This window comes from Equus asinus, chromosome 17, assembly GCF_041296235.1.
Source record: "Equus asinus isolate D_3611 breed Donkey chromosome 17, EquAss-T2T_v2, whole genome shotgun sequence".
Classification (NCBI taxonomy): Eukaryota; Metazoa; Chordata; class Mammalia; order Perissodactyla; family Equidae; genus Equus; species Equus asinus.
In genome coordinates, this window is record NC_091806.1 from 14,188,665 (window position 1) to 14,200,821 (window position 12,157).

General features: G+C 36.1%; 1 protein-coding gene and 1 pseudogene across 1 annotated transcript; one reads left to right on the plus strand and one right to left on the minus strand.

The window, feature by feature from the left end:
• The first annotated feature begins 359 nt into the window (after positions 1-359).
• On the plus strand, positions 360-1,352 carry LOC139040870 (olfactory receptor 5T1-like). The gene has a single exon (XM_070488594.1). It carries the CDS (start codon positions 360-362, stop codon positions 1,350-1,352), a length of 993 nt encoding a protein of 330 aa, XP_070344695.1.
• A 9,381-nt stretch (positions 1,353-10,733) lies between these two features.
• LOC139040422 (olfactory receptor 10AG1-like) lies at positions 10,734-11,682 on the minus strand (annotated as a pseudogene).
• Between the last annotated feature and the right edge of the window lie 475 nt (positions 11,683-12,157).

Below are 12,157 nucleotides of genomic sequence, written 5' to 3' on the forward strand. Positions count from 1 at the left end.
TAGTACTTTCTATAATAATAATTTTGGACTTGAAAATTTGTATACTCATTTTTCTTTATGAATTTTAAGATATGTAATATGAAGACAGGAGGGAGGAAATTAATCAGAAAATAAATTAAATTTTAAACCAAGTAAATTGTCTTTTTTTAACATGACAGATTTACAAAACAACTGAATGGAATAATTTCTTTACTTTATACAGTGTAACACACCCACTTGGGCCCAACTAATTCATCACTGCCTATTCCTTCACTGCCAAGGATTCCAATATGCCCTTCTCGGAAGGAAACATAAGGATATAATTGGGTGGGTTATATTTCCAAAAATATTTCATTTAGGACATACAAATAAAAATCGGAATGCCAGGGTTGCCATTATATGTAGATTTATACACGATCCAAGTGAAGAATGTGAGTGAAGTTACCGTGTTTGTGTTGTTGGGCTTCATAGGTGATTTTGAGGTACAACTCTTCCTATTTTTCCTATTTCTAGCAATCTATCTTTTCACTCTGATAGGAAATTTGGGACTGGTTGTATTGGTCGTTGGGGATTCCCGACTCCACAACCCTATGTACTATTTTCTGAGTGTGTTATCATTCTTGGATGCCTGCTATTCTTCAGTTGTCACCCCGAAAATGTTGATCAATTTCCTGTCAGAGAATAAAACTATTTCATTTCTTGGATGTGCAGCACAGATGTTTTTCTATGTTACTTTTGGGACCACAGAATGCTGTCTCCTGGCTGCAATGGCATATGATCGCTATGTAGCAATCTACAACCCTCTGCTGTATTCAGTTAACATGTCACCCAGGGTCTATGGGCCACTCATGATTGTCTCCTATCTTTGTGGAATTTTGAACGCTTCAGTGCACACGGGGGCTGCATTTACCCTGTCTTTCTGCGCATCTAATGAAATTAGACATTTTTTTTGTGACATCCCTCCTGTCCTCGCCATTTCTTGTTCTGACACGATCAAAAACTATCACCTAGTCTTCTACTTTACGGGCATTATTGAGATAGTCACTATCCTGATTGTCCTGGTCTCCTATGGTTTCATTCTGTTGGCCATTCTGAGGATGCATTCTGCTGAAGGGAGACGAAAAGTCTTTTCTACATATGGCTCTCACCTAACAGGAGTGTCACTTTATTATGGAACGATCTTTTCCATGTATGTGAGACCAAGTTCCAGCTACTCTTTGGACCGGGACATGATAGCATCAGTTTTTTACAGCATTGCCATTCCCATGCTGAATCCCATCATCTACAGTTTAAGGAACAAAGATGTAAAAGAGGCAGTAAAAAGAGTGTTTGGAAAACACTGGTTTACCAATAAAATATACTCTTCACAGTAAACATTAAATTGATACCAATTAAGATTAATGTTCATTGTTCATTGTCTCCATATCAAAAAGTCATGATTACAGTGTTGGGTGTTTTTTTTAAGTTTTGTAGTTCATTTCTGTTTTTCTCAGACATTTTTAAATAAAGATCATAATCAACCCTATATCTATGCAGTCTTTACACATGCAGAAAACTGCCATTCATTTGCTTCTAAGTTTATATATACATATATATACATGTATATATATATGTGTCCCCCACATACACTCAAATGTATGTTCACACATATTTACCTATAGATGCTGATGCACGTTGTACTATTTTGCTGGGGTTGCCATAACAGAATACCAAAGATTAGATTGCTAAAAGAACAGAAATTTATTTTCTCACTCTTCTGGATGCTAGACTTTTAGATCAAGGTGTTCACTGGGTTGATTTCTTCCAAATCCTCTCTCTCTCTGCCTTTCACATGACCATCTTCTCCTTATGTCTTCACATGATCCTTTCTCTCTGAATGTTCATATCCTGATCTCCTCCTCTTTATAAGGTCAACAGTCATATTGGATTAAGGCCCACTGTAAATCACTAGTTTTAAGATAATTACCTCCTCAAAGACTCGGTCTCCAAGTACAGTTACATTCTGAGGTACTAGGGGTTAAGATTCCAACATACAAATACTGGTTTATTTACACACACACACAGGTGTATATGTACTTAACCTTTACATGAAATTATAGGTATTCTCTTTCATCTCCATGTAACTGAAATTGGACATGCTCCCATAGATGCAATCATATATAACTTTACATCTGCCTACCTTGAGCAAATACCTCCCATAGATGCAATCATATATAACTTTACATCTGCCTACCTTGAGCAAATACCACCTACGCGATACCAAAACCACAGTTCACATAATCCCAATCCACTTTCTATGGGGTCATTGGCATCTGATTCCAGTTCAAAGCACTGGGCTCCATCCTCAGATCTATGCATTGGCAGCAATCTAGCCCCAGCCTGTGGTTCAAGGACAACAGAGAATGTGTTTAAATTCCTGGTGTCCATTACCTTGTTGTTTGTGAGTGTGCATTTCTTCCCCTTTTATTATTTCATTATTTCATGCACAGCATGAACATTAGACCCATTCTTTATTTCCTCGTAGAATAAGAGACTAAGCATTAGCATTTAGCAAGATTATACTTATCAAGAAAACAAAAGACAAGCACATCAGAGAATAAGGTACAACTGGCTGGCAGATTGACTTTCCCTACAGGACTGATCCTGACTCAACTTGGGTTCTGTTTTTTTTTTTGACACCTACCCCTCTGTGATGCCTTTGAAGATGCCACCTACCCCTCGTAGTCCAGACCCAAGAAAAAGGTACAAAAGAGAGTCTTTGCTATGCACATGTTCAGCAGTGTTTCCAACAGACCCTATTTGCATTGCAAGAAGTGTCTTTTTAAAGTTTATTATAAGTGGTACTGTCCTTTTCTTCCTTACTTTCTTTCACCATCATTGTTATTATTGTTCTTATATTTTGTAAAAACCCATGTAGTATCAACAGAACAGTCTCCCAGAAAACAGAGTGCAACTTTAGTATACTTCCCTAAAATGGGATTATTAAGTTTAAATAACACCTCAGCATTACATATTCAAAGTATCTCTTACCACATTAAATTCCCCCCACAATATTTCTGCATTTCATTCCTCATGTTTGGAACTCTCTGCACACTGCTATTCCCATGATTGTTTCCTTTAAACGTCTCTTGTTAGTAAGGATCTCATTGACTAATTATAGCCTCATTGACTAATTATAATCGCAATTCATCCTCGTTGTATCTCCTCATATTCCATCTTCCTTAAATTTTCCCATTGTGCTTATCATTATTTTACATAGTATGCATTTAATTTATATTTAATTAGTTGTCTAATCTATTTTCCTTAATCTGGACCATGTCTGACACATATTACTGCTCAATAAATATTCCCTTAATGAGTGAATAATTTACATAGTGTACTGTCAAAAACAGTTTATTTAATTCACCTTAGAGATGTAGGTGAAACAGAGATAGCATTTTGCATTTAGATACTTGGGATGTTTTAGAATTCCTGGTTGATTTTCCTTTTTAAATTTTTCCTTATCTTTCCATTGGTCTATTTTGCTATTTTTTTCTAACTTTAGGATTTTTACGTGGATTTCCCAGTGACACCATGTCAGTGGCATCCCACACATTTTACTCTCTCACACATTCATTATCGATATTTCTCACTTTTTCCTTATTTCTCTATGGATTAGGAGTGGTTTAATTATTTTTCAATGGCTATATGGACTAATTTGAGAACTTTTTGTAAAAAAAATTATTTCAAAACAGAATGCAATTTATGTTATTTTCTGTATTTAGACCTTATCTTTTGCAAATATTGTCATTTTCCCCAAATGTTGCAACATATTCTTGAAAAGAAAGAGAATCCGTTTTTCTTATGATCAGCATTTAATACATACTTTTCTATAAAAACAATCTTCTTTCCTCGTAGTAATTCTGTTACATCGTCATTAATGTTTTGTTGACTAAAACTATATAATAGAGGTGTATTAGGTTTTCCTAATGTTAAAATACTCCCATGTCTGTCTTTGCATGTCCCACGTGAGAAATTTCCTGATTTAAGATATTTGTTGTGACAATATTTTTTGCATAAATAGCACTCAATGCCAAGTCTTCATTGTGAATTACAGTCTATCATTACAACATATCCATTTTTAATGTATTTTGATGCTATTTCCTACATTCTGTATTTCTTGATATTAACATTAGAGCCAATGCTTTCTTTTCATGAGTATTACGTAATTATGTCTTTGCTTGAGATTTTATTTTTACCTTTCTGAAACATTTCACAATATATTTGGATTTAAAAAACTGTACGGAATGTCTTCCTTTTTAAGGGATGTTAGGTGCATTTTTAATTATTGCTAAATATATATTTACTCTTAGCTTTGTCATAATGTGCATATTAAAATGTGTCATACACACACAGAGGCGTATATAAGCATGTATACACAGTCATACATACACATAAAAATACATTTAAAAATCACATTTCTATTATCCTCATTGTTCTTTTTTAGATACAGCCTCTTGGTTTCCCACTATCAGAAATATTGACATTAGTAATTAACAGTTAAATTTTGGTTTTGCTGCCTTTAATCTTATATTCATTTTCGTTGTTTTTTTTAGCTTTCTTGATTCCATTTTATCTGGGCACGAAGTATGGCTTTTGAAAGATATATGATCAACTTAGCTTCCTAGTCCTTAAAAGCAGCAGAGTTTTTTGATCTGGATTCTGTACAGGAAATACTGACTTTAATATATATAATTTAGTACTGATCATTCTTTGCTGACATAGAAAATAATTTACTCTTTCAATAGGAAGTTTCAAATCTTTCAATTCAGAAAAAGTCTTAATCATAGCTTGTGATATTTCTGCTGTTGCTTTGGCTAAATTTTCTTGTTTGTAGGATCAATTCATATGCATGTTCTATTTTCTTTGTCTATATATTATTCCTCCTATCGTCTGTTTCTCTTACTGTTGTGTTTTTATGGGTTCTATCCACTTTGTGTTTGTTTGTTTGTTTCACATGATCTTATATTTTCCTTATCAAATGCAACTGATTTTTAGAGACATCTAAGTATTAAGATATAATTTTTGGTATGTTTAAAGCGTTGTTCATTTTCATCACTCCAAAATGAGAGCTTGCACTGGCTAGCAGTCATTCATTCTGCATTCTTATACACCCCCAAATGTAGGAACCACTAACACACTTTCTGTCTCTATATGTTTGCCTATTCTGGACATTTAACATAATCATATCATACATTGTGTGGTCTTTCACATCTAATTTACTTAACTTAGAAATATTTTTTTTTTTTAATAGCTTGGTCTTTTTTGTTTTTTTTTAAGATAGGCACCTGAGCTAACAATGTTGGCAATCTTTTTCTTTTCTGCTTTTTCTCCCCAAATCCCCACAGAGTATAGTTGTATATTTTATTTACTTGTGAGTCCTTCTAGTTGTGGCATGTGGCCTCAACATGACCTGATGAGCAGTGCCATGTCCACGCCCAGGACCCGAACCGGTGAAACCCTGGGCCTCTGAAGTAGAGTGCATGAACTTAACCACTCTGCCACAGGGTCAGCTCCAGAAATATGGTTTTGAGGTTCTTCCATGTTGTAATATCCACGGTTATGTGACTTCCTTTTATTGCCCAACAGTATTCCTTTGTGGGGTTATATCTTTTTTGTTTATCCATTCATCAGTTGATGGACACTTGGGTTGTTTTCACTCTTTGGCTGTTAATCATAACGCTTATGATCTTTTTTGTACAAGTGTTTAAGTGAACATATGCTTTCAATTATCTTGGGTGGGTACTGAGGAGACTGAGGAGTGGGCCCAGGCGTAGATGATTTCACTGCTGAATTCCACCATTTAAAGAACAATCACTACCAATCTTTCATTTCATAACTTCTTCTGGAAATAGCAGAAGTGGAAACACTTATCAACTCATTCTGTGATGCTGATGCCAAAACCAGACAAAGACACTTGTGTAGGGGAAAAAAATGGTAAATGACCTGTTAACTCTTATGAATACAGATGTAAAAATTCTCAACAAAACACTGGCAAATCAAAATTAGCCATGTTTCTTCTATTTTGTCATAAATTTTACTTTTATGTATTAAATTTACAATTCACCAGCATAGTTGTGCTTCAGTCACTTATTTTTTGAAGCAAATAAAATTACAAACTCAATCATTTTTATATTTACCTTCATTTTTACGTTTTTGATGTTTTTTATTTCTTTGTCTAGGCCCATGTTTTCTTCTGTTCTACTCCTTCTGCACAGAAAATTGCTGAAGCACGAGCTAGCTGGCTATATTATTTCATTTTGTGTGCCTGTGAGTGTTCACTTGCACGTCTGTGTTTGTGTGAGTTTGCGCATTTTTATTTTCCTTGCAAAGTCTTTACCTATATATTGGAAAGATATTTCAAAGATTTCAATGGGTATGAAATTCTGAAGTGACAGTTATTATTTTTCACTACTTTAAATACATCCCTCCATGATCTCCTGGTGTGTCTCATTTCTTCTGGTCTCTACAGTAATATTGATGTTATTCCTTCAGTATATGATACATATTTCTTCCTGAATTCCTTAATATGTTTCTACTTTGTTTTTTTTAAATCAATGATTCTGAAGAGTGTAGCACATTTTCTTTGTTGGTTGGTTTGCTTTTCGCTTTCATCTGTGATGGTTAATTTTTAAGTCAAATTGGGTGGGCTATAGAGTACTCAAATATTTGGTCCATCATTATTCTGAGTGTTCTTGTGATGGTGTTTTTGACGAGATTAAAATTTAAATTGGTATACTTTGTGTGAAATAGATTGTCCTCCACAATGTGAGTGACCCTTATCCAATAAACTGAAGGCCTGAATAAAACAAGGACCAGCCTCCCCTGTGCAAGAGAGAAATTTCCAGGGTACTGACTTCAGACATCATCTGTAACATCAGCTCTTCCTGGTTCTACAGAAGAGGTCTTTGGACTCCAACTGAAACATTGTCTCTCCTGGGTCTCTAGCCTTCAAGCTCATCCTATAAATTTTGGGTTTGTCATCCTCCATAATTCTGTAAGGAAATTCTTTATAATAAATCTCACTCCCTCTCTTTTTATATATATATATATATGTGTGTGTATAACTTATTGGTTCTGTTTCTCTGGAGAACGCTGCCTGATGAAAACTTTGGTATTGAGAATGGTTCTGGAGAATCAAAATTTTAAAGATGAATTTTCCTTATTGGTTCTGAAGTTTCTGGAATTAGCTATCTAAGCATTAGTGTCACTTAAAGACCTTAATGACTTTATTTCCAGCAGTAAAGAGAATACTGTGAGTCTGTGGTATGATCTGACAATAGAGATATTCAAAATATTACCATTGTATACTCCTAATAAAATGTTTATGAGAAGCAAGTGTCTGGATGATCAACTAAGTTATACTTTCAAACATTTTTATAAAACTAGCAAGTATAACAAGATTGGCTTGTTGTTCCTAATATCATTGGACAAAGAGGGGTAAGAAAAGCATAAGCTCAGAATTTCAAATTCCCAACATGAGAGCCACATAAATGACTTTAAAGTTTCTATGTCTGCCCCTATCTCCTGTAGGTACAGAGCTGAGATTGCTGGAAACACAACCCAGAATTATTAAGCCTTGCAGAGTGTCTACTGCTAAAGTGAGGGCATTAGTTGGGGGAAAAAATGAGATTCTGAAAATTGGAATATGAACTTGCAACAAGACCCTAATACAGCTGTTGATATTGATCTCTTAAATTTTGACGGTTCTATTTGGCCATTAGAAGTATCTTTACCATTCTCATCTGAGCAGATTAATCTTACATTGCCTAAGGAAAATGTTATAGCTTCTCCTGGGGCAGTTATCATGCAGTATAATGCTAATTCTCATCTGGACCCATCTCCAACATCCCTCCTTGCATCTAGATCTATAATTATACACAAGTCACAACAGGCCCCTAAAGGTGAGGTATGAAATGTGACCCAAGAGGAGGTACACTACATTCTAAAAGTACTTGAATTTTCTACTTTATACAGACAGAAATTTGGAGAATATGTGTAGATAAAGGGTGTGGGATAATGATGGAAGAAACATAACGTTGGATCAGGCCAAATTTATTAATATGGGTCTACTAAGCAGAGATTCTGCATTTCATTTGGCAGATTAGGGAGTTAGAAAGGACTCTAAGAGTTTGTTTGAATAGTTAGCTGAACCACTGAGCAAACGGTGGCCCATAGTGAGCAAGTTGGTAATACCAGTCTGACTTGATTTATTGAAAGGAAAGGGATTCAAAGTCTTAGAAGATTAGATGTTTAGAGTAGATCTGTCATTTAAGACCTACTCACCCACACTGAGAGGATCCAGAAGACATAACTTTTGCCAGCAATGTAAGAAATAAATTTGTCAGGGAAGATCCCGCATTCCAGAAGAACTCCCTCTTTTGTCTTCTCTATGGGCCAAAACTTACAATGAGAACTGTAGCCACTGGATAGGAAAATATAAATGCAATGGTAATAATTGATCCTGGGGTGTCAGGGGCCAACTGGTAGCATTCGATCACCAAAGGCAAGGTGGGCACAATTATGGTAACGGACAGCAGAATCAAAGCAGCAATCAGAATAGTCTAATGTTTTACACAGACCTCTAGTGTTGACTAGCTAATCATGGCTTTCCTAGAAGCGAAATAGATAGGAAGTCCATTAAATTCTTACTTGATCTGTATAAGCAAAAAGGATTCAGATCAAGTGAACCAAAGTCTAATTAAAATCATTAAGATAGTCACAGCCCCTCAGTCAATTCCCAGACTTGAGAGAGTTTACAGACCCAGAACTCCTTGAATGAAAGGGACTTGGGTCCCCTTAAGGAAGGACCCAGAACACTACCCAAAGTTTATGCTGTTAATCTTTCTCCCAGCCTTCCCTGAAGGGACTAATGGACTTATACCATGGTAACTGCACAGGAGAAAAGGAAATGATCATAGTTTTCCCAGACTACTGGACGATGTGAACTGACACTAATTCCATGAGACACAAAATGTCACTGTGGCCCTCTAGTCAGAGTAGAGCCTTATTGAGGTCAAATGCTCAATAAAGTTTTAGCTTAGGTCCATCTCATAGTGAGCCCCATGTGTCCCCAAACCCATCCTGTGGTTAGTCTTCTAGTTCCAGAATGCATAATTTGAATAGATATACTTAGCAGTTGGCAGAATCCCTAGATTGGTTCCCTGACCTGTGGAGTTGGGGCTATTATGGTGAGAAAGTATAAATAGAAGCCATTAGAACTTATTTTACTTAGAAAAATAGCAAATCAAAAGCAGTACCTCATTCCTGGAGAGCTTACAGAGATTAGTGCCACCAAAAAGGACTTAACAGATACAGAGGTGATGATTCCAACCATGTTAACATTCAACTCTTCTATTTGACTTGTGCAGAAGATGGATGTTAAAGAATGACAGTGGATTATTGTAAGCTTAACCTAGGGGTGACTTCAATTGCACCTGATGTTCCAGGTGTGGTTTCACTGCTTGAGCAAACTAACACATGCCCTGGTACCTGTTATGCAGCTACTGATCTGTATCTCCAAACTTGCCCATAAGGCTCACAAGAAGCAGTTTGCTTTCAGCTGGTAAGGCCAGGAATACACCTTCACTCTCTCCCCTTGGGGGTGTATAACTCTCTAACTGTGTGTCATAATTTAGTTTGCAGAGTTCTTGATCCTTTCCTTTCCACAAAAGATTAATACTTGTCCATAACATAGATGACATTATGCTGATTGGACATAGTGAGAAAGAGATAGCAACAACTCTAGTTGTTGGTATGATATTTCTCCACCATAGGGTGGAAAATAAATCCAACTAAATTCCAAGGGCCTTCTATCTCAGTGAAATTTCCAGAGGTCCATTGATGTGGGATATGTTGAGATATATCTTCTAAAGTGAAGTGAAAATAAGCTTCTGCATCTAGTATCTACTAGAAAAAAGAAAGAGGCACAATACCTAGTGGGCCTGTTTAGATTTTGGAGGCAACATATTCCTTATTTAGGTGTGTTACTCTGGTCTCTTTGCCAAGTGATCCAAAGCTTCTAGTTTTGAGTGGGGTCCAGAACAAGAGAAGACTCTTCAACAGCTCCAGGCAACTGTATAAGCTATCCTGTCACGTGAGCCATTTGTTCCAGTACATCCAATGATACCTGAGGTATCAGTGGCAGATAGGGATGCTGTTTAGAGCATTTGACAGGTCTCTATAAGTAAATATCTATGGCCCTGTCATTCTCTGTGAATAAATAGTCTTTTACTTGAGAGCAAGCTCTTGGCCTGCCACTGGGCCTTAGTAGAATTCTTGACCAAGGGCCAACAAGTTAACACATGACCTAAGATACCTATTATGTTCTGGGTGGTATAAAAATCTTAAAAGGTTTGCTTTCAGGACGCATATATATTTTAAGGACCTTTTGTTTCTTTAACAGAGTATGTGAAGATAATATCTAGAAAGCCATCATCAAAAGAATAAAAAATATGATTTCAATTATAAAAACATACTATATATTGCATCATCTCTATTTATTAGTCTACAGTGAAGAGGAAACTTATCTTTAAAAGTAAAACTGCTAAGTAAATGAACACAATTGTTTCTGAGAACTCAGAAAATAAAGGCCTACTAAACGAAATTACATCACTAACTTATTTAAAAATTTAGGACCATAGTGAAAAGTAGATTTCAGTTAAATCTGCATGCAAGTTAAATATATAAAACAGTAACTTATTAGTTCAAATGTCTCACAATGCTGAAAATCTGAGAACAAATTTTCTCAATGCCTCTTTGACATCTTTGTTCCACAGAGCGTATATCATAGGATTGAACATAGGGATCAAAACAGCATGGAAAAGAGAAAGCAGTCTGTCTGTTTCTTCACAGTGATTGGATTTAGGTTTTAAATAGGTGATAGTGCCTGACCCACAGAATAATGAGGTGGGAAGAGCAGGTTGAAAATGTTTTGGTCTGTCCTGTGCTTGATGGCAATTTCAAGTTAGTAGAGATAATTCTACTATAGCACCCAAGTATCAACATAAAAGGAATGGAGACAAGCAGTACAGCAAATATGTAGGTCACCAGCTCATTCACAAAGATGTCTCCACAAACCAGCTTCAGTAATGGTGGGATGTCACAGAAGAAGTGGTTGATTTGATTGGAACTACAAAAGGCTAGAGAGAAAATCTGGCATGTTGTCCCTACCTGCACTGGAATTCCACTGACCCAGGAGGCACCCACCAGCTAGACACAGACCTTGTAGTTCATGACTAGAGGATAGTCCAAAGGGTTAGAAATGGCCACATAGTGGTCATAGGCCATCATGGCCAAAAGGAAACACATGGTGATTCCCAGCACAAGGAAGGAGAACATTTGCGTAGCACAGGCAAAAATAGAAATAGCTCCTTTCTGGTTACAAAAGTCCATGAGCATTCTGGGAATTGTGACAGATAGAAAACAGATTTCTAGGAAAGAAAAATTGCTAAGGAAAAAATACATGGGGGTCTGAAGACTAGACTCTACTCTTGTTGCTAGAATTATGATGCCATTTCCCAATAGGATAATCATATAGATGACTAAGAACATCCCAAAAAGAAACCAGTTGAATTTGAGAATATCAGAAAAGCCCAAGAGAACAAATTTCATCATTATAGTGAAGTTGGTTTCTGTAATTGTCAAATTACTTTCTCTCTGTGGACTCACATTTTTTCGCTGCATTTTCCACTTTTATAATTGGATTGGGACATGGGCTTTGGCCTTTATAATTTCTTAATTGCTTTCTGACACTTTCAGGGAGATGAGATGAAATGAGAGAAATTTGAGGGTTTACTCTCATCTCCCAGCTGATAACATCAGAAACAAAAATGCTTTCCTTGCCATAAGGCTGGCGTTCTAGTTTTTATTTGTCCCCTCTTGTGTGATGGGTAAGGAACATACATTTGTAAGTAGTAACATTCACAGTTTGAGAAGGGAGAACACAGATGAGCTATTCCAGTCAAAACCCCAACTCAATTATCAATTGACCAACTTCCATGAATTTTTTTCCCTATCAATCTAGTCAATAATATAATGTCTGGCCTATAAGACCTAACACAGTGCTCAGCTGAATATTTGCATGCATATCTTTTCTAGCCTTGGCATTACATCCCATAATTCATTTTATAAAGAATAT

Coding starts and splice junctions, on each gene's coding strand:
- LOC139040870 (XM_070488594.1), top strand. CDS start 360: ATGCCAGGGTTGCCATTATATGTAGATTTATACACGATCCAAGTGAAG.